A 24,054-nucleotide genomic window follows, 5' to 3' on the forward strand; every position below is an offset into this window, starting at 1 on the left:
ATGATATTTGAATTTTTTAACGTTGCTATTGTTATTCCTAAGAAACCTACTACTGTTGTACTGTTGTTGTACATAAGTTCAAAGCAGTGAACTTAGGATTTGACTTTTTTAAACGCCCAACGCATAAGAAAGGGATTTTCAAGCTCTTAATCTTGAGCGCCTTTGAGAACCCATGCTAAGCAGTGGGTCTAGGCTAGGATGAGGATGATGATTGTTGATACAGAGTGTTAGTAACAGAAGCTTAAGATGTCAATAAACTCTCACAAACTAATAATCTAGAGTGGCTTTTATATCGCCTTGATAACACTTGTGGAAAACAAACTCTGATAGGATTAGCAATAACGCTTTCTAGAATACCCACTTCTATGCCGTTAGGGCGTTTCCGCACGAGTTACCACGCCACGACAAGACAAAATGTCATTCGACGGCACCTCATAGCACGACACGTTATGCAGACGACATACTGGCAATGTCGTCGTTGAATCTATTTGTTCATTAGTTTTATGCGCCAATCTCATAGCAGCTTTAGGTACTAAACAAATATTAACTTGCTGAAGATGCAACACATGATTCACGACCACCTTTAACCATAAGCCATTGGTTTCCTGGAAGAGATCGATATGTTGCCAAATTGTATACATTTCGTTATATTTTTATTTACAATTTCTCTATATGTTTTTTGTTGTGTACAATAAAAGTGTATTCATTCATTCATAAAACGTACATAGTTAAGAAAAACTTACGAATGTCATGGAGTCAGTTCCCTTACTATAAGATTTTTACGTTACTAATGAAGGTCAGTACTGGTAAAATGGAATCTATTGATAACAGAATTAGGGTCACCAAAACGAGTGGCATTAGGACAATTTTGACGTTAGTGTTTCGATACTCGAAAATTAGTCTTGGCATGCACGGTTGCCAACGTGAAAATCTTATTAGTGCAGTGCGTAGTCACCGAAAATCGTGCCATGCGGTGGCACGTGCATAGCCTCCCTTAGGTTCTTGTGGTTTACTTTCCCAAAATTTCCCACCGGCTCTCTGGTTATTCAATTGATTGTGGAATGTAAGTGAAGTTTATTGATAGCATAGCAGCGTGAATGGCCACCTCGCTAACCCAATGTTTATCTGCTAACTCGTGATAACAGTGTTTGACGTTTTATCGTTAATATTACACACTGGTTAACTTTGCTGTAGTAGGTACGCTGTTTCGTATATATAACATGGATTTGAACTCATTGATTTAAATAAGGAAAAAATACAAAAACTAAATTTGGATTTATTTACGCAGCACGCTCAAACTCAGCTTTTTAACGTCTCACTACTGTAGGACGTTCACAAAGCCTCCTCTTACATAAGAAAGAGGTTTTAAGAGAATAAATAAGGGTTAGTAAGCTGTAAATGATAGTAAACCGTAGCGACGTCAAACGTACCTACCTACTCTCCTAGGAACAGAGATACACCGACAAGTTCCTAACTTCGTACAAATACTGAGAATTATTTATCTGAAAGTCTCAGTAGGTACCTAATAAGTTTTGGCCCGACTCAGGATTCGAGCCCAAAACCCCGTGATTTGCAGTTTAACATAACAACCACTAGACCGAAGAAACATTTATTTATCAGGGTTTGCATAAAAATAAATATTATAAGTACCTGAAAATTTAAGATTTATTCTTGGAAATAGTAAATTGTCGAACGCACTGACGCGACGCCGACCGGAATTATGGCTTACCCAATATAGACGATTTTGTCGTGCGAGAAAAACATGTAACTCAGGGTGTGGTCAAAAATAGATACCTCACATTTGAGATGAAAAAAATAAATAAATAACCGGTCAAGACAATGGTTTTTTTTAGAATATACCTACGTTGTCAATAAACTATCTGCCGGAATATACCTACTATTTCGATAAGCTGGTAAATTTATATACTACAGCTAATGGAAATTATGTTTTAATAAGGTGGAACCACGAGTTACTGTTAGTCAGTAACAGTCCCACTAATGACAATTCACCAACCACTCTCCTTTGTACTTAATTCAACAGAACAAAGAATAATAGAATTATTCAAACTGACTTTTTGTTACACACAATGTACAGAAAACAAGATGTGGCAGCCTTTGAGTTAAATGTATTTTACTATTTATTTTCAACATCTCAAGTTAAGACTTGACACAAAACTAGACTCCCTCAAGTGACACAAAAGTTCTATCCGTTATTTTTTGAATGGTTAGTTTTGTTAATTCGATATAATTTTTTTTTTGTAATGTTTGTTCTTATGCTTGAGTGGCGCTGTCTAAAGTCTACTTGTCTATTTAATATATATAATAATTCGATATAGTCAAGCGTTTCACTATAAGCTCACCTGATTTAGGTGTAGATATAGCCTAGGGTGGATCAACATAAGGTCAAAAAATACATAAGATCGAACATAGTCCCTCGTCATTTTCGGAAGCCGTTTTAACCGTTATAGACTTATTTTATTTTTTATTTAAACAATCGAAAGCTCTTAATTCAAAATGGTAAATGGTGGAAATGAGTTCCTAAATTTTCGAAATCCACAACTTCGACGCTTCAAACATAATAGATTGTAAAGTTGGTAAGCTTGGTTTTAAAAATGGCAGGATTCAATCATAGAGGAGATTTAACTGATGTCACTATACATTTCTTGTGCTTCTTATAATTTATTTAGCCACTAAAATTCTGTGTCACAAAAAAAATGTGACTCATTTGGCAAATTTTCATTGCAAAGTTTAACTATAGTTTAAAATATATTGATTTATTAAGATCTGTTTGATCTGGAGTATAAAGATTGAAGAAATTATAACTTACATTGTAGAGATTCTCCTGCTTCTGGCGGTGTATAGCAAATTAAGCTTAATATTTATATTATAAAGCTGCAGAATTGTAACAGAGTCATATAACACGTTCCCCGAAAGGGTATTCCAAAGTTCGGACCGCATTCAAAAGGGCAAGCAAGGGGTACGAAAGCGCTTGATCCGTATAGTTGGAATGTCAAATAACACAAGGGTGAAAACCAAGTATGCATTGTAATACGCTTTGTTTGAAGCGGGCTAGGTAGAATATGCATGCCGGTTAAGGATTATTCAAATACAGAAACATCTGCATCTTGAGTGACTGCGCGCTCAAAGCGAGACAATGTACAGTCGAAAGTACACGCATGAATCACATTCCTTATACATAATGTACATACGTACCAATGGGATTGATTTTATTATTCAACTACTTTGGGAAATGGGTATACAGAAAAAAAACCGAAAGAGCATCACATGAACATCTACAAATCCAACGACAGTACCTTAATGCATGAAAAGGCAAGATTTCATCTCTTACGCTATCTAACTGCATCTGTAGATGTAGTAACTTCATCGATACTGCAAACGCACTGCCCAGTCCACTTGCATTTGGAGCACAGCCTAGACAACATTAAAAGTACCTACCCCAAAAATACAAAATTGGATTGTACAGCGGGAGTTCTGCGAGTAATGGGTGTTTGAGCAGGCGATCTCAGGAACTATGCAGTTTTAATCAACTGCATTACGGATGCATAACAACCATGCATCTAACGTGCATCAAATGTGCAATGAGTGCAGTTCTTCTCAGTCTGTTTGTTGCATTTTCCATGCAGTTATGCATCAACCTTGCCCGAAGAAGTAGGTGCTACAGCCATGCTTATTTCTGCTGCCAAGCAGCCATTCTGTGTTCCTGACTATTTAGTGCGCTATTTACTGGCGTGGTTGCCAGTTAAAATTATTTTTCTTTACTTTTTCGGGTGCCGATAACCAGCTACAGGGCTAGCACGGGCGGAAGATAAAAATTATATCCCCCTATTATATCCAAGGGATATAATTAACGTGCCCACCAGCTAAATCAGTGGAACATGGAATAGGAGAAGTTTACCCCCGTTTACTAATACACATATATTATTTTGATATTATTTCCACTTGTGTGCCAGTGCTCTGAGAGTTGATAAAGCTGTGGGAGAAGATTAATTTATATCTTTTAGCCTTCGGCTAGCATAGGCAGGAGACAATTATATCCGGGGATATGTGCTGAGGGGTTGCTACGGCGCGCGTCACCCGGGGAGTGGGGCGAGCGCGAGAGCTCGCCCTGAGAATAGCCCCAGGGCTCGTGGACATGGGGGCCATCGACCCGCGGGTTCTGTCTTCAAGGACTCGGACCTCGGCCCAGTTCGACGTTAATCTGCCTGTACAGTTTAAATACAGGCATAAGAAGCTTAATATGTATGCCTCAGGTTGATGGACACAGGGCAGAACTTTGTAGGACGAGTTCCTCGCATGCCTTGCGAGCCCTGATGCCCTGATGGTTTCCTACTAACTATTGCTTGGACAATTCGCCCAAAAAAAACTGCTCCAAAACTGCAATTTATCAACTGACGTGCGGTTCTAAGGCAGGCATTGCATCTAGTTACTTACTGTAATATTAAGTATCCCTACTAATATTATAAATGGCAATGTAAGTTTGTTTGTTACGCTTTCACGCAAAAACTACTTAACTGATCCTCATGAAACTTTGTACACATATGCTTGGAAGTGTTAGAAGTAATATAGGATACTTTTTATTCCGACATTAAGATCGGTTCCTTTGAGAGAGGGGATGAAAAGTGTTTGAAGATTTTACACGATAACTCCGAGAAATTATGAGCGATTTCAATAATTATTTTTGTACTATAGAGGTTATAATGTGTTTTATTTTGCCCAAACTTTGTATAGATCTGATAAATGTGGTTGGAGATAGAGGACAGTGGACAGCAGCAAACCCCTCATTTAAGGCTAACCGATACTGAATACTTTAAATGTTTTTAGAACTACAACTAAATTGAATGCCACATCAAAAACAAAACAAAACGCTGACGAAGTCGCGGGCAACAGCTAGTAACATATATATCTCTTTCTCAATACTAAAAGCTAAAATAAATAAATATAATACGACAATACACACGTCGCCACCTAGCCCTAAAGTAAGCGTAGCTTGTGTTATGGGTACTAAGATGCCTAATGAATATTTTTATTAATTATATACATAAATACTTATAACATAGAATATACATATAAACACCCAGACACTGAACAACATTCATGCTCATCACACAAATATTTTTCAGTAGTGGGAATCGAACCCACGGCCTTGGGCTCAGAAAGCAGGGTTGCTGCAAACTGCGCCAATCAGCCGTCCAAACTGTTTCAAGGATTTACATTTACGTACAAATATCGTATTAGCATTCGAATAAAGCTCACCTTAGGTATTTACAGGCAGGTAATGTACACATTGAATGTATTTATAGTTGATGTAGTGTTTGACGCAAAACGTCTTACGTTTAGACTATTCCTGGAAAGATATTGAGATCCAGCTGGCTCGATTGTCTAGTACCTATCAGTGTACGACTTAAGAACACGAGTTCGTAGATTTAAATCTCCAGTCGAGCTAAAAATTTACAGTTACACTGCTTTTTCTGGAAGATGTGGTGCGACCAGAAAATATGAGAAATAAATATATGTATATATGCGCAGCGGTGATAGCGCAGTGGGTAAGAGCTCGCCTTCACTTTCGGGGGGCCGAGTTCAAATCCCAGCACGCACCTCTAACTTTCGAAGTTACGTGCGTTTTAAGTAATTAAATATGTCGTGAGGAAACTGCAAGGTATGTGGAGTCCACCAATCCGCACTGGGCCAGCTTGGTGGACTACGGCCTTAACCCCCTTCGCATTGTGGGAGGAGACCCGTACCTATATAGTTTTAACCCTGTGTAACCCAGAACGTAAAATATGTATAAGATAGATAGAGGTAGACCAAAGAAGAGGCCGATGGATTTTGTGTAACAGATATTATGCGTGTCCTTCAGTCCTTCAGACCGGAACACAACGATGCTGCTTGGCGCCGGCAATGAACTTCATACGTGCACAAAAGCACTGCCTACCCAAATTATTTTATATGACTCGTATTGAACCAGGGGGACCTCCCCTGGTCGACAACCCTGTTCACGCCACTGAATGTGATAGTACTTCCCCGGACGAGCTCTATGTCACAAAATCTCCACTACTACTAAATTAGCAGTATATTTATGAGTAGTAGTAAAACACACCTTATTTAATACGTGACTTGCTTATATTGACGTAAAAGTGGTGTATGTATGAGAGCAACTCGTTCATTCATTCAAAACTCCAAACTGCATGGAATTCACGGTAGTTTGCACAAAACTGCACCGGTGCGGCGTTTCGCCTTTTACATCAAACATCCTGCCGAGTGACCCAATAGTAGGCCTGCGCCGCTATTAATAAAACTCAGGTGTGCTTTTTACCTGTAGAGTCCAAGCTGTTAAGTATCAATTATTTACTGAACTCTCTTTACTTAATATGTGATATCAAGCAGACTACTTTACGCATTGACGCGATCAAACAAACATATTTTGACAGAAAAAAATGTGCAGCTATGTTATGATGGAAAATGAATCATCTTTTCTTGCTCAGCAGTGATATTTACTTCGCCGAAGCTGTCATTTCTGGTGTACAAAAATCTTTAAGCCAATATTTAGTTCAGTTTAGAGATTTGTTTAGAATCTAAGAAAGAGAAATACTTTATTGCACGTTTAACTATTGAATCTGACAGAAGAATCACACGAAAGATGGAAAACAAATCATCTTCACTTGCTCAGTAGTGTTTTTTTATTAAATCATACGCCATTAATGTTTGTATTCTTTCGTTTTTTGCGTGAATAAACAATTTCTCTTTCCTCAATTCTACACAAATCACTAAACTAAACTAAATGTTGGTTTAAAGAATTTTGTACAACAGCAATGACAGCATCAGCGAAGTAAGGAATGCTGTGTGTGCATACTTAAAGAATACCGAAATAAGGTCTAAGATCATTTAGAACCCGAGAAACGTTTTGCGTTCCCAAATGGGAAAACAGAAATTGTGCGCAGATGAAGGTGACAAGTGACTAAAATAAATAAATATAATTACGTAGTAACTGCCGAGTAGTAAGTACCAGGTGACGAATAAATGAATATTCGGCTTAAGTAAATCCAGAGAATCAAAATGTATTTTGTACATGACGAAACGGTTGTTACAGTTATTAAAAGTTTGTGCACGTAAATAATTCATATCGAATAAAAGGCAGCGCGGTTCAATACAATAAAAGTAATTATTCAAAAATATTCTTTAGTTATTCAAATAGATTTCTTGGTTTTAAGAGTGCGCTGGCCAGTTTAGATTTCAATAGTGCGTGAGCGGTATTTCATTACTCATTTACTGTCGGAACATACTCAAGAGTGAGTGAGACACGATATTTTGACGTAAACCAGGTGCGCAAGTCATATTTTTATACCAGGGTCACAGAGGCATAAGGCTCAAGTAAAACTATAAGAAACTTAAGTTATTGAATACATTACAGACGTTCATTTTCGGAAGTCTATGATATAGAAACATTAAGCTTATTTTGCTGTAATATTTTCCACGACACTTTTTGGGCAACACAAAGCAGTTTTTTTTTTTTTTGAAAATATATTTAAACTTTAAATAAATGATATATGTAATCTATATAAAGTTATTTGCAATTATGTAATTGTACTAGGCCTAAATTCGGTAACTACATTAATTCCTAACGTGGTGGAAACCCATTACCGGCCCACTAAATGGGGAAAAGGGGTTAAGGCCGTAGTCCACCACGCGGGCCAGTGCGGTGGTGCAGTATAATTAGATTTAGTTGAGAAAAATCTACTCGTATGTAGCTTAGTTTAGAATCATGAACAATAAGAAATGATCAAGACGTTTATAAAATGTAAAGCGCAACCTTAAGTTGACTTTTAAATTTAGCGGTAATACAGAGGTAGCCAATTACTTTTTTGTCAGATAAATTTCTAAGAAATAAGTATCCATTCTCGATTCATGTCCCGTGTTTTGTTAACAACTCAAAGGCTTTTTCATTAGGTATTACGGCAGTGACTTTATTTTCAAAGCTAGAGAAAATAGAAAAAATTTGGAAAATCCAAAAGTGCACGACTAAAAAAAAAAAACATAAGTCGTTCAAAATTAGTTGCCGAAAAAACAGCTGTACTAGGAAGGTACTACAGAAGCGCCCCTGGTGGAATAAATGTACATAATATCTATAGATATAGATATATCACCATCCATGTTAATTTTACATGGATATATATAGATATACAGTCTTGCAGTTTTCGTTTTTTATTAATTGCAATTAAACTACACTGAATTAATTAATCATTCGCATTCAGTGACCTACAGTCGTCGATTAGAATTTAAAAAAAAAAAATTTAACTCAAATAATGGATTTTTTCACAAGTTAGAGTGTTTTCGGGTTTCACACATGACGGACAGGAATTTTTTTTGACCTATTTTGGTGTTTTTTTCCAATTCTATTGCAGTAAATCAATTTTTTAAAAGTATGGAATTAATCTCCATTAAATTATCTCGACAATATGATATAGATATAGTACTCGTAAGCGACTGTTCTGAGATCAGTTTTTATTCACTGTACAGTCTTATTTCACGTGTTCAGATTTACGACCGACAAGCATCCCAAGTAGAGCTGTTTTAACTGTACAGCGTCTCATCGAAGAACACAAGTTCCCGGATTTCTAACGTCAAACGGACGTAGGTCCTGCTAATAGTCAAGGGAGACTGGACAAAAAAAAATCAAAATTATTCAGTGTCCTCCTACTCACCCTAAGTTCAGGTCAGAGTCTCACAGGAAGCGGCCGTAGGGTTGACGTCCCCCCTACCTCCTCCGATGGGACTCAACTCCTGGCGAACTTCGCGCTCGCCCCCTTGGCACTGTTACAACGCTTAGGCGGCTATCAGCTACTCTTGCTAATAACATTGTAAACAAATTTCTAAACTAAGTTGACAGGCCTTAAACCAGTGATTTCCTTTTTATATTATTTTTCGTGGATGAGGATAAGTAAAATTTACTAACAGCTTCGTTGGTATACTGGTGAGCAAATTCAAATGCAGATCACGAGATTTTAGAACCTAAGATCTCGTGATCTGCATTGGGTTTTTCGATTAAGAAAGTTCAGTAACAGCCCGGGGTTTGAAGAATGGATGTGTGGAGTTTGGAATTGGCTTGATACCACGTTTAGTTGTTAGTTGCGCCTGATATCTTTCCGGTCGCACCTTGTTTACACTAAATCTTTCCACAATAAATCTCCGGCGTAGTTTGAAAATCTCTCTAGATATTGACCACCGTGACCGAAATCGGTCAGGGAAAACTCTTTTTAAGTTAAGAGATTCGTGTACAAAAGGATTGGCAGCACTGTTCAATAGAAACGATACAAATTTGATGACTTGTTAGAATAGAATAGAATTAGTTACCGGAAAAACACAAACCGACCTTTTTATTGTAGGGCCATTAAAAAGGGTCTAACTCAACTGAATGTTGCGGATACCAATGTACCTACAACGCTGGTTTTCTGTCAGCACCCTGGGAAAAATAACATATTAGGAGATAAACAGACAGAAAACAGAAAATTAAAATTAAAAAAAAAAGTTAAAAAATTAGAAATAGAAAAGTATGTCAGTCAATTTTAATTAATTATTCACTGTAAGGTTTAGCTTAATTAGATTTTTGGATAAACAGCCGATAAAAGCGATATAATTAATTAAAGCAAAACTATGTATTGGCATTTTTAAAAGCTGGTGTTATGGGATCACAAGTTTTAACTGAAGTAACTAGGTACCTACCTAAGCTACAAGGAAGACTTACGTTAAAATAATTGATATGTACAAGTATTACCGCTACAACATGACGTAAGCTACCGCACGTGGGCGAAACTGGACTCTGCAATTCTGCACAATATCAAGTAGGTATCCTTATTTCAAAGATTGATGACATAAGCTTAAAAAGCACAATGTAAGTACCTAGGTAGTCTACTAAAACAAATAGGTAATTAAAGCTTTACTTACTTACTATTGAAATCCTTACAAATATTATAAATGCGAAAGAGTCTCTGTTTGTCTGTTAATATGTTTCCTTCACGCCATAACTGACCAACTAATAAACTTTTTGATGTAGAGTTAGTTAAAATGACGGAGAGTAACATAGGCTACTTTATATTCCAGGGAAACAGTTCCCACGGGATTTGCAATAAACGCGGACGGGCAATAGCTAGTTAGGACGTTAAGTGAAGGACCTACCTACCTACCTCATTAATGCTACTTTTGGTAATCCACTTGAAATGGCTTTGATATTTTAAATACCTACCAATACGTTTGGAGCTAGTGATTTTACGTGTTTGTGTACCTTATTTAATATGCTTTTAGAGTTCCGTACCCGAATATCACTAATCCTCCATTGTTCTCCAGCCTGTCTATCAGATGGATATAACTTATGAACCGTAATAGGTAGAGTTGAAATTTTTACATATTGTGCATTATTTATAAGGTAGGTACCTACCTGTACCTAGAAGAACGTTGTTATCGTTATGTTGTAATGATTTTCATGAATTTGTATTTTTTCTTTACATTACAAGGTCATTAACCTTTGTAGTAGCAACCTTGGTTGCTCCTAGACATTTTTTAATTTCGTAGGTACGTTTTACAATGCAATAAAACTACATATACCGAGGTAGGTATTTATCATTTAGAATGAATTTGATATGTTGTGATTTATTTTCATGTAGGTAGATGAATGTACTTAACTACCTTTATTGAAAATACTTTAGATAGATACCCTAGAATGCTTTACTTTTTTCCCCACATCCTTCCATATCTTTTGCGTTATTGCCAGCTAATATAATATAATATACTTACACTTATGTTTCGCTTTAAAGCTAACAACATTTGCTTGTGCACACGAGTTTAAAAAGGTTGATGGGATATTGTAACGGTAAATAAACTACTGGGTAACTTGATGGAAGGCTGGTGGCGAGTAAAGCGAGATTGAACAAAAAGTATTTGGATAAGCTAAGACGCGACCACGGGAAGCTTGTTTTAGTTTAGACCCTTTTTACTTCCCGTGGAGACTCGGAGGTTGCATTCCCCGCCGAACGAAGGTGTCTTTAGAAATCTTTTAGCGCCTAGCTTCAATAAAAGTTTGAATTACTTCTTGAACTTTTAACATAAGCTCGATAAAACAACACTGTAAACATTTCTTTAAAAATACCTAACTGTTAACTCACATTTATGTACTTATCAGCGTTTTCTTGGTTAAAGATTTAAAGATACACGACATTTAAAATAGTGTAAACGAACTTTTGAAACGATGTTTTCGCCGGTCCGCAATTTTTGTATGTTCGAAATTCGAGTTGAAGGTATAAATTATAACTGGGACATTTGATAATGTCGTCGAAACGTGGTATCGAAATAGATAAAACGGTTTTATTTACTAACCTGATGGCTCGGCGCAGTCGCTCAAAATCCAAGCTGCATTTTAACCTCAAAAAGCACCTTTGGCACGGTCACGAAAACGAAGGTCACGGTTATGTTATCTTGCATAATAGCACTCAACCTTTATACCAGTTATGGATAAAAACAATACACGACCGACGGTTACTTCTAATGCTGTTATCATAAACACACGAATGCACAGTTCGTTGCACGGTTGTTTTTCAACAAGCGACACGAGTGTCCATTCGAAACGCCATTGGATCGCATATTTTTAGTGTCCCCTATATAAAACAAGCACCAATAACGACTCGATTTCATAAATAATATGCAATTTACGATAAAACATAACACAGCCGTGCACTGCACTCCGTCTGACACGACGAATATGGCGGATGAATTTGAACTACGCTTGCGCCGCCTTGCAAGCCTCGCTGTCAGGTAAATATCGCTAGTGCTGCCATCTGTCACAGTAGTGATGAACTTTGCCGAAAGAGTTCATGACTCATGAGACATGAGAGAATGTTTAAATATTTAGTTGCCCACTGAAGGTACACTTACATTGCGAAAGATGTCGCTACTAGCTAAAACAGGAATTCGTCAGCCGCGGCCCGTAGCCTAGAATTGTGCAAGCATGTCGTAGCACTTTTCCACAGATCTATTAACTTTATTCGAATTGGTCTGCTTTGTGTAAATGATTCGACTGTAGGTAAAAATTAAAACTATATTTTATAGTTTGTTTATTCTTTTATTACAGGATTATCTACGGAACTCGGCACCCCTCTAAAAATCAATTTATTGAGCGATAAAGTTGGCAACCACTCTGTATACTGGGATTCGTTTACATTTCCACATTGAGTACGTTTTGATGAGATATATGTATTTATCTTACATGCAATAAAAAAGCTAAACCAGTAAATATAAATGGTTATAACAAAAGAGTACCCGGCTAAGTTTGATTTACGTTGGAAACCCTCGTTGCTTTAATTTTAAGTTAACGTACCTATGTAGTTAGGTATCTCACTAAAGTCAAACGTGCCTATTACTTAGAAAGTTAAGACAATAAAAATTACTTTAATAATGTTTAATATTTCACAATGTTTCTTGCATGCCTTTGGTTGCCTGGAAGAGATCGCTAATTAGCGATAAGGCCGCCAAATTGTACGTTCTACCTTATTGTGCTGTTGTATTTGTATCTCTGTAAATTTTCTCTGTGCTGTACAATAAAAGTGTATTCATTCATTCATTCATTCATACTTTTATTTTAGAACTTCTATACTCCAAACAAATCATCCCTCACCACTAGGTAAGATTGCTAGGGCTAGAGATTGTCAAGGGCTAAACTTGTAGTGTAATAAAATAAATCACGTTAGCTCGCTACCAACTTGTACTGCACAATCCAACCAACGGATAAGATTACCTACCAACGGATAAGATTGATATTTATTATGAAATAAGAATTAATAAGCCCCCGACACTAAATCAGTTCCTTTTATTATAGTGTACATTATTATACTAGTCAAGCTATTTCATTTCATACCCATATTGTGAGAGTTGTAAAAATATAATTTGCCATTATGTGGTGGTGGCCATCTTTAATTCGAAACTTATCATATTTTACATTCTGCTAAGCAAGATCTTTCATCAACTTGCTCAGTATGGGTATCAAACCCATACTGAGCAAGTTGTGAAAAAAAATGTAATGCACCATTTTGTAGCGGCGGCCATCTTGGACCAATTTTCATAGCACATAGGTGAGACAACTCCTGCGTTTTGGGTATGTTCTTTGTTAGAAATTATTGAAAGTCACCTTAAATAGTTTCCTCAAATGAAATGCAAATAATAAAATACGGAGTATATTTAATAATTTATTTCGTTACCATAAAAATACGATATCAAAATTCAAAACATATATGCAAGATAATAAATGTATTGAATAACAAACAATAGGTAGGTAAATTGGTTCGGAGGGACGATGGACGGTTGGTCCCAAGGTAAACGCTGTATAGGACCGTTGGTAACGAACGGCAACTCTCTGATCTGGTGGGAGGGTTTTGCCGTGGCTAGTTACCAACCTACCGAAAAAGACGTGCCGCTAAACGATTTGTGTACCGGTACCATGTCGCGTGGTTAGCCCGCTACCATCTTAGACAGTATCATCACTTACTCCCAGGTGAGATTGCAGTCAAGGGCTAACTTGTAGTTAAAAAACTATATATATACATATATATATATATATATATAAATATATATCTATAATCACCTAAATCATTGGGCATCCGATTTAAGCGTTCCCTAGGTTTACTGAAAACGAACAGTGGTGCCTAAAATGTTTTTGTGTTTAAATGAAGCTCATTTTACACTAGTTAGCTTCACCCTAGCATTTCCGGCTTTCTTGGCACCATTCCAAGCGGGAAAGAATATTGTTTATTGAATGTAGTAGGTATTGTTAACTAAGGTTATATTATTAATTTAATCTAGCTATTTTTATAGTAAGATTTGCTATTAAAATACATAAATAAAACATTATTTTCTTCTAGTCCTATATCTCAAAGAAAATAGCGCTAGGAGGTGGAAGGCGAGGTATAGGATGAACAGCGCTAAGATATCCATCCAGAACTGGTTCGGCTCGAAGTCGTACTTCTCCAGCACTTCTTCACCGGTGCTCACGCAGGGCACTCCTTCTTGAGGAACCGTGCACGCTGTAAAAAAAAAGACGGGTTGCACTCCGGGAGTGCCGGCAGAAGTGAAAACTTGATTATTAATTAACGTTGAGCATGTTTGATATTTTGGAATGGTTAGGGAATAATTTTGCACCAATTGCTTTATCAGTATAAAAGTACTATCATTTATGTGGTAGAATACAATATTCATTTATTGCGCTATCGTACACAAACATGACAATTTATATTACATTAAAAATTTAACACTTTAAAACTATTACAATTATTTTACATTAAAAAGTTTATCTCTCCGAAAAATCAACTTTCATCCATAATTTCAACGACTTTTTCACCATCATCATTACCAGAACTATCATCGCCAATCTCTAAAACTGATACAAAATAGTAAATAAATAATAAATAAATAAATAGTAGATAGCTGTCTACTCTCCATCGGTCTTACGCTTCAGGTCACGTGTCCTGACGCGAGTTTAAGATTTTATACCCATTACAGAAAAAGTGCTCAACGCCGCTAAAGAAGTTTTCACTTCAAAAAATGTATATTTAAAAAAATTTAATGTTTTATTTCTAGGTACTTTTACAGATAGGATTTCTAATACACATATTGTGTTAGAAATCCTTACTAATAGTATAAATGCGAAAGTTTCTTTCTAACCTAACCTAACTAAGCTTGAATTTTGCCATTGAGCTAAATAGTTCCACCAATCCGCACTGGGCAAGCGTGGAGTACTATAAAGCTTGAACAGCTTCTTATTGTGGGCCTACCCCCCCGATGTCCCAGCCCTGGGGCTCGACGTCATCGGGGTAGCAACCCCTCAGGTGGTTATCGGCAAGTGTCCTTCCGAAAAATGAAAAAAATGAAATATTGTGGGCCCCTCCCACAATACGAAGCTGTTCAAGCTTGCCCGAGCCCTGTACTGGGGCGGTAATGCGTTAATATTATGAAGAAAAAATACGATACATAATACATACATAGTTGCATAAACAATAAATTAATACATTTAACACCCTAAAAACATTACGTATCTTTCGTTCTAACTTTTTTTAATTTTAATTATTATTATTTCTTTCTTAATACATCAAGTAAGTAGTTAGAGTTATTTATTAAGTAAGTAGAGTAAGTTATGAATGTAAGATATGTTAGCGACACTCATTCGGGTATCCACATTTTTAAATTTTAATCTATTAACAATATTGTGGCAAAACTAATACAAATAAAAATAAAAAAGCCTTCGTTCCAACCACATTGGAACGTCAATAAAAAGAGGTGTTGAAAAGTGTACAAAGGTATTATGTCTCATTAATCCCTTTGTGCTGGCGTTTTTGTAATCCATTTACCCCGTATTTTTTACTGGGGATTCCCTATTTCTATTTTAGCATCATATTTACCTGATATTTTCTTAGAAATGTTTACAAACATTACATGAAGAATTGTAAAGTCATCTGTGACATTAGAGATATTCTTGGAAATCAACAATAGAAGCCGCAATGGATTTACTAATGTATCGATTTGGTGTGACTCAAGGTTGTATAATCGGACTTGGACTTTTACATATGTATATCACGAGTATAAGTTAACCGTATAGCGACGCTAATTGGTTTAAGCAAGCTAAAGCTTAGATAGAGGTACTGTAGATATTTTGAAATCAAAGCGCAAAACGACTTAAGATGCAAGAGTATAAACAAGACACACAGACACTTACTAATGTTCTCAACTCCATCCCACTGTAGTATACTCATAGCTTCGTTTGAGTACATCAGCCACGATAAATGCCGAATCCATGATATGTATTTAGGTATTGAGCTAGAAAAAATAAAAAAAAACTTCCTTATATATTAAAAATATTCTTAATTATTATCCGTTAAAATGATTGTCACTTTAACCTTAGCTGTACCTATAAATAAATAAATAAATAAATAAATATACTACGACAATACACACATCGCAATCTAGTCCCAAAGTAAGCGTAGCTTGTGTTATGGGTACCAAGATAGCTGATGAATATTTTTATGAATATGATACACATAAATACTTATAATATACAGATAAACACCCAGACACTGAAAAACAATTATGTTCATCACACAAACATTTTCCAGTTGTGGGAATCGAACCCACGGCCTAGGACTCAGAAAGCAGGGTCGCTGCCCACTGCGCCAGTCGGCCGTCAACCTGATGCTGATAACTAACAAAGCAATAAATAAAAGTTTATTTATAAAAGTGTTTTTAGATATAAAGTGTAGGTATAGCGGTTTTTCACCGTCACTTTACGCTATAAATTTCTTATCTCTCCAGTTACGAAATTTGCCTCGAACCTGATTACGCCGCCTAAGAAACCACTTATTCTGACTAAAACTCCGGAAATAACAGTTTAATTACAAACCTTAGTTTAATAAAGAGTCCGGACGTCATCATAAGCGAGTAGTCGAATGGCACCAGGTACGCTATTGCGAGTGGCATCGATCCAAATGCACACGAAAAGAATGATCCTGAGAACAGAACCAAGGTCAAGTATCTTTCAGCTTCACTGGTACATAAATATAGATAAATTCAGTCTTAATTGCAACACATATTTTTGATGTAGGTAAAACTAACTTCGCACAATGCACAATTAGATCACATGGATACAAAAAAAAAACAAGATCTGCCAAGACTTTAATAAACTTAATGAATAACAATAATTTGAGGCTAATGAAACAGCCACTGAGGTGGACAGACGACAACGCGTCGTAGGGAGCCGCTGGACACAAGCGGCACAAAACCGTGGAATTTAAAACTCCCTACAAAAGTCTTACGTCCAACAATGGACGTCCATCGGTTGATTTGATAATGTAAAGTAGCCAGGTGTTGAAAGCATTGAATATTGTATCGACGATACAATTAACATTTAACTTAATTTGCTATACTCCGACACCGGAGCATTTATTTCTGGTGATAAGGCCGCCTTTTGTATTCTACTTTTCTTCAATCGTATTTTTGAAGAGTATAACTCTACAAAAATACGATTTAAGAAATTATAATTATAAATTACACCGTACGGATTCTCCTGCTTTTCGAGAAGTATAGAAAATTTAGCTTTATTATTATTTTATATCATGAAATTCCCCAAAGCCTACTTACTACCTACTTCTACTCAATATTTGAAACAAAGAAAAGTCATATTATTCGCAAAACACTCAGTTCTAGAGCTTCACAAATAAAATTTTACTCACCACACGCGATGGCCACGTTAAGGACCAAAATGGAAAGAAAAACAGTAAATCCGAAAGCATATAATGTGCCACGAAGTCCCGCAACCCAATACACCACAAGTGTGAACAAGGCTGGCTCAACCACGAGACCTGGAAACTGGGATTATTTTTTAAATTAGTACTAAGTCATTAACAGTTGAAGTTTCACATTTGAAACTATTACCTCAACTAGAAATATTAATAATATACAAAAATATACCTGTCGTGTATGTATGTATGTACATATAAATCATATTCGAACATAAAGCTTATATATAACCTTATTATAATTTTTTTTTTACTATAGGCCAGCGCTTGACGACAATCATGCCCGTTAGAAAGCAATGATGAGGTATAGGTTGGAACACGCTTGCAAGGTACACAGTTGCCGGGAGGGTGTTCCACATCTTAGCGGTGCGTATCAGAATTGTGGATAAAAAACGTATATACGTATAAATTAATAGTTATAATCGTTACATAGAATAATTTTTTAATTCTAAGTTAGAAGATTTTTTTTCATATTTCTTTGTAATTTTTATATTCTTCTAGCACCCTGATTGATTCAATCAAACCATCGTTAATTATGCCACATGAGACTAATAGTATGATCATCACATCGACCCGGGACCGGCCCACTACCGGCCCACAATAAGAAGTAGTGTTGCCCAAATGCAAGAACAAGACGAGACTTAGCCAGTCTTGGTCTTGGTCTTGCGCCAATACACCTGGTCTTGGTCTTGGTCTTGGTCTTGCGCTCCCAGTCTTGGTCTTGGTCTTGGTCTTGCAGCAAGAGTCTTGCAAGTCTTGCAATTACCTATTAGTCTATTACTATTTATTAAAGTTTACTTTAAATCTTAGAAAAACGTATTAGAATTGGAACATTGTGAGCTTGAATTAACATAGCCATAGTAAAGATCAAGCAGATTAATAAATAACTGAAGATTTGATACGAAATTCGAAAAATCAACTGACCTATATGTCGTTTTCCATGGAAGTAACTGTTTCTTAATAAACATTTATGATTTATAAGCTTACATTTGCTAAAACAACTTGTAAAAACTTAAGAAATATAATGACTAAATGTACAATAATAGTACCTAAGTAATTAGTTTAAAACCATATAAGTAATCAATATTATAATTACTTACTAGAATGAATTATTATGACATCTACTACCTATCCTCACCATTTTATCCTAATCATAATACTACTTGCGTGATCAGTATAATGTATTCATTTTCATTCTAAGCACTCTGAAACTTATTTATTCATGAATTGCATGAATAGTGTCAAATGTTATGATTTCGGCGCGGCGGCAACGATTGTTTTAGATTTCAAAAGAAGCCGCCGGCGCGTGTATCATAACCATGTACTTCCGAAAAGCGGCAAATTTCTTTGAGAAGTAAGTACAAAACCTTTGATGCCGCATTATCAAAGTGCCGATGGTTAAAACATAACTATGCATGCACTCAGTTTGATTTTAATAGATATTTTTTTATTCGCTATGTTTATGGTATTAGTCGTAATGCGCATAGGTCCAGTTTTTCATATTCTTTGATATAGTTTTTTGCGTCTCATAGAATTCCTAAGCGTACCTACCTACCTATACACCGAACTGTTACACCTAACTACTCCGTGAAATAGCGCTAAGTCCTAGCTGCAAGACGCAAGAGTCTTGCAGGCTATGTCTTGTTCTTGCTCAAGTCTTGCACGGTCAGTCTTGGTCTTGGTCTTGCTAAAAATACGCGGTCTTGTTCTTGGTCTTGGTCTTGCAAAAACGCAAGAACAAGACCAAGACTGCAAGACCAAAACTGAATTTGGGCAACACTAATAAGAAGGGGTTAAGGCCGTAGCTCACCAGGCTGGCCCAGTGCAGATTGGTGGACACTCCTTTGAAAACATTATGTAGATTTCTCATGCATGCAGATTCCCTCACGATGTTTTACCTTCACCGTTGAAGTACCATATTTTAATTACTTAAAACGCACATAACTTTGAATAGTTAGAGATGCGTGCCGGGATCCGAATTCGTCCACACGAAAGTGCTTTCGAGCTCCTACCCAATGCGCTTCTTAATTTTAGTATGATGAAAATAATATAAGTAAGTAGTGCGATAATTTGTAAACATACCAGAGCCACCATTCTAGCGACGTAGTAAACTGGCGTAGAATACAATCCGGCTTTCAGTTCCCTGTGGAGCATTGGGAACTCTTCAGGAAACATGTGTAGTACTGAGTACATCGGAGAGAAAGTATTCTCCGCTATGATTATGAAGAGAGCGCCTTGGACATCTTGGATACCAGCTTGAGTGAGACGAGCTGTCCCGATGAAGCATAACCCTGCTGTCAGTGCTATAGCCTGAAAATGTTTGTTTTACTATCAGTCCTGGATCTAAGATTTGTTCGAATCAAGGCAGAAACTTGAAAGTGGCACCCCGCTCTCCAGCGTGTGAGATAAATGTAATTCATCAACTATATATGGCGCGGTTTCGACCGGAGGCACCGGTTGACCTAAAGTAATCCTGTGACCGCGCGCTCTCCGCATTCTATCTTAAAAACGGTTCATCGAATAAAAAAAATGTTTAAACAAAATTTGTAGAGAATTTTGTATTCTACAATATTGATACTATGTACAAATAGCAAAAAGCCAGGAAATGAGATATTTACAAAAAATGCGCATAAAATCGGTTTTTGTCTCCTTTGACCTTGAAATTTAATAGTTGCGTACACCCTTCCATATGTAGGTTTTGAGACAACTTTCAGGGTGTCCATATACAAGTATTTACAGACTTACAGCTGGGTATCTCGAATTCCGAGATTCTTACCTAATTTAAGCTTAAATGACTGTACTACAGCTCGAAACTTCAACAACATGTCTAGTTTTTCGGATTTGAATTTGTTTTTTGTTTGAGTAGCGCAATAGTAGCTGATGGGTACAGAGCTCTTCAGCGTGGCATGCAGAGCCAAAACGCTGCTTTAACGTGAGTACCTACTCACGTTAAAGCAGCGTTTTGGCTGGCCACCTGGGCTTAAGTAATTATTCTAATTACACTTTCTAAAAAAAATTCTCTTTATTATCTTTTACCTATTATAGTTTGAGCAAGTTTTTAATTTTTAGTCATAGTTTATTAGGATCTGGGTTTCTTTATAGTTTAATTATCTGGCCGTTAAAATTATTTCGCAAATAAAAATAATTTAAAATCTAAAAGTTATACGAATGGATTATTAGTCTTGTTTCTGGTGTTATAAAGGCTTCAACAGTGTATATGCATGCAATAATAAAACATGCATATGCAAAGCGATATTTGAAGGTTCAATTTCAATTAATTTTCAAATAGTACGTTATCTAGTCTGAACTCTGAACTATATTATTTTAATAATGAATCTGTTGGGCTGGCTATTCTTAAATATCATAAAAAAACTCACCAACTTTTGTAATATTCGGACGAATTGTACTCGAGGGTCTCTTATTATTATGAGCAAATATCTATAGACTAGCCAAGTGATTTTTGTGTGAAGTAACGGTGGCTTGTAATTATTATTCTTCACTCGTCTTAGGTCCTGAAACAGAAAAACGTAAATGAACCTTCTTTACAGATATTTTTCTTGTGTTTCCTACTGCATAAATGTAAGAAACTAGTTTGTATAATTTATTAGTCTCAAATCAAATGTGTAAAACGGTCACATTTCACTATGCTATTTCAATGTCGACCAATATTAGATGTACCATATTATTCATAAAGATATTATATTCCGCATACACTTTAAACTGGCCCTCTTGTAGGATCAATACCGTCAAAAACAAATAGTAAGCTGTTAGAAATAAATTAAATATTTCTGATTTCATGTCTTACCAAAACTTTTAAAATTACGCCAGTCTTACCTGATCCTCATTATCCATCAGATGGAATTCCAAATGGATCTCCATATCGAGTTCCTTAGCAGCATCACTGACAGCGAACCTGTCGCATACACTCTTGATAGCCTGTCGCGATGCACCCTCTGAACCGGGTGTAAGAGCTAGGACTTTTATGAAGTAATCTGTGGGATTGTAAGTGATGGGACACTGATAGCCCAGACTGCAAAGAAAATGATTTTATTACGTGTAATCATATTTTCAGTAGAACACTTCTGCTAATATAATAAATAACAAATAATAGTATCAAAATAGCGCAACCTAAAGTAGCTACACTAACCCCCATTAAAGCAGCTTAAAAGATTTTAGCTCTTAATCTGTCACTTTTATAAGACGGTTGCTCAGAAGTGGGATATTTACAAGATGATGATAATGTTATCAGAAAGCAAAAAAATATTCATGGATTTGGTCTCTAAGACTACTGTCACAACACCCTTAGACCATTTGCCGTTGATTGCATCAATCAAAAATTTGTAAGTTACTTACGATACATACCTTGAAAGAAGTTTTTGACATAGAGCAAGTTAGAGAAGTCAAAACCTGTCTAAGAGAATGCGTTTTAAGATATCCATAGAAGCGTTTGATCCATATAAATAACTCTAAAGCCATTAACCAAGATACGAGTATATGGAAAACCGAAAACGCGATTGGAGGAACCTAGCAGTAAGCAGTTTAGTAACAGTAATACAACAGTGAAAATAATGAAAACAGACAATTGCTGTCTATATGACTCTAAATAATTATATTCAATTATTTATTAAGGTAAACCGATCGATAGATCGAGGTAAATTAACCAACTACTACTTTTAGATCAGAATTCGATTTAAAGTTAATATTCTATTATCATGATATATTACTGGAGTCCTTGAACGTTGCCGCTGTTCCTAGTTACCGGGAAGTCTTATTAGGGTCAGGTCAGCGATTATCGTTTGAATCGAACACAATTGTAACATATAGGTGCGTCTGTCTAGACTTTGGCGCCGTTATCATATTTTGCGAACTACGTTTATGCTACGCTATGATTCTACAATCATTTAAAAAACGATTCAAAGTTACACATCATAGCACAAATTTGTATTTTTTCGTTCCGAATGTCGTAAATCAAAAGTAGGTAGTAAAGTTTTTCGACCTAAGATAAAAGAGAATCCGTATTTTCAAGAATATATCATACCTTTCGAAGAAATCCAGCGCTCCTGAAGCGTTGCCAGCGAAAGCCACTCTTCCCTCAGCTAACAACACAAGCTTGTCAAACAACGCCATAAGTTCTGATGATGGCTGGTGTATCGTACATATTACTGTTTTGCCCTGAACTGCGCTTGCTCTGAGTAGTGTCATTAACTTCTGCGCTGAAGACGAATCCAATCCTGTTGTGGGTTCATCGCAGAAAAGAAGGCCTGGGTCGATCAAGAGCTGTAACAAAATTTATAGAATGAAGTCCTAACTATTCGTGAATTATTTAACTCTTTATTTGCATCATTAACATATACAAAAATAAAATAAAAATAGAAACATGTAGAAAGAAGTAGAATACTAGAGGCGGCTTTATCGCTTATCAGCGATCTCTGCCAGGCGAAATCTCGAATTAGGAAAAAAGAAGAGGAGAATAAACTGCTGGTAGTATACAATCACCACACACATCATGACTAGAATCCAGGCACATCCTGTAAAAATATCTCTGGGATTAGAATTATTGAGCATGTCATCACTCTTGGAATGAGGAACATCGTCCTTAATAATGTTAAGGTCTGTAAACCTAATTTTTATTCTTATCAACACTTAGTACTCGTACCTTTAAAGAAAATGATCTAGATTGATCTGACCTAAATCGAACTTACTGACTTACTGATTACATATTGATTTAATTTGAAGTAAATGTACCACACGTCACAGAAGTTCGAGACGTTTCAAATGTGCTTATATTAGGCCTACTTGAAATAAATGAATTTAGAATTTGGAATTTTGTTATACTACTTTTTCTACTACTATCTCTGTGATACTCGTATTACAGACTGATCCAGCAAAACTTATTGTCGAGTAAGACAATTTCCCAAAACCAACTTGAGCACAAAATAAGACTGTAAGTACTAGATATTTTGGAAGACCAATTATTTAAAATGCTTACCTCTGAAGCAAAGGCCAGCCGTTTCCTCTCGCCCCCCGAAAGTGTTTTCTGTCCATCCAGACCGCCGATCCGTGTGTGCCTGGCTCCGTATAGAGAAAGCTGTCTCATTAGCTGGTTGACTTTTCTTCGACGCCCAAGGGGGGTTGTACGTCTGTCCATTCGGAGTCGAGCCTAGAAGCATTTTGTAAATAATAATAATAAATAGCTTTATTGCCATGCTTTAAATTTTTGTTTTGTTTTTTTTCGTTATAAATGTTAGATATTCTTAGTTGAAACACAATAATACAATATTACAGTATTAGGTAACATAACTGATTTTCAGTTTGCTCCAGCGTCCAACTTAACTGACAACTGTGCCGCGTGCGCTTTTCAACGCTAATTTCAGTAGCCGTATAGCTTACTTCATAAATGGAAACGACAAAACGCAAAAAAGATGCAGTAGTTGTAAAACTTACGTTATAAACGGAGACAATAGACAATAATTATAAAATAAAATACATAATGATAAAAAATAGAATTACCTTGATTAATAATTATAAAACATATTGTTGTTATTCTTTCAAAAAGTAGAAGGTTATCAATTCGGATGTTTCCGATTAATATAATATGTTAATTAATATGTTCGGGCATAAAGTCGTTTTAAGTTCGAAAGGGATCCCGTTACGTTATTACGTATACATCGTTTACGTAATCCCACAACATGACATCACGCCTTTACACTCG

General features: G+C 36.2%; 2 protein-coding genes across 2 annotated transcripts in view; both read right to left on the minus strand.

Moving 5' to 3' along the window:
- Nucleotides 1-11,768, minus strand: part of LOC120624456 (rho GTPase-activating protein 23) — a 497,253-nt gene extending 485,485 nt beyond the window's left edge. The window contains exon 1 of the mRNA XM_039891015.1: nt 11,386-11,768. The gene's annotated coding sequence lies outside the window, so the exon portion shown is untranslated. The remainder of the gene's footprint in view (nt 1-11,385) is intronic.
- Nucleotides 11,769-13,657: 1,889 nt separating this feature from the next.
- LOC120624489 (protein scarlet-like) overlaps nt 13,658-24,054 on the minus strand; it is a 28,216-nt gene continuing 17,819 nt past the window's right edge. The window contains exons 6-14 of the mRNA XM_039891062.1: nt 23,332-23,502; nt 22,381-22,619; nt 21,177-21,372; nt 20,720-20,854; nt 19,425-19,652; nt 17,277-17,412; nt 16,448-16,553; nt 15,767-15,867; nt 13,658-14,081 (exon numbers count right to left, since the gene is read on the minus strand). Of these exons, the coding sequence (XP_039746996.1) occupies nt 13,906-14,081; nt 15,767-15,867; nt 16,448-16,553; nt 17,277-17,412; nt 19,425-19,652; nt 20,720-20,854; nt 21,177-21,372; nt 22,381-22,619; nt 23,332-23,502 (1,488 nt within the window). The 3' untranslated portion in view covers nt 13,658-13,905. The remainder of the gene's footprint in view (nt 14,082-15,766; nt 15,868-16,447; nt 16,554-17,276; nt 17,413-19,424; nt 19,653-20,719; nt 20,855-21,176; nt 21,373-22,380; nt 22,620-23,331; nt 23,503-24,054) is intronic.

This window comes from Pararge aegeria, chromosome 6 (genome assembly GCF_905163445.1).
Source record: "Pararge aegeria chromosome 6, ilParAegt1.1, whole genome shotgun sequence".
Lineage (NCBI taxonomy): Eukaryota > Metazoa > Arthropoda > Insecta > Lepidoptera > Nymphalidae > Pararge > Pararge aegeria.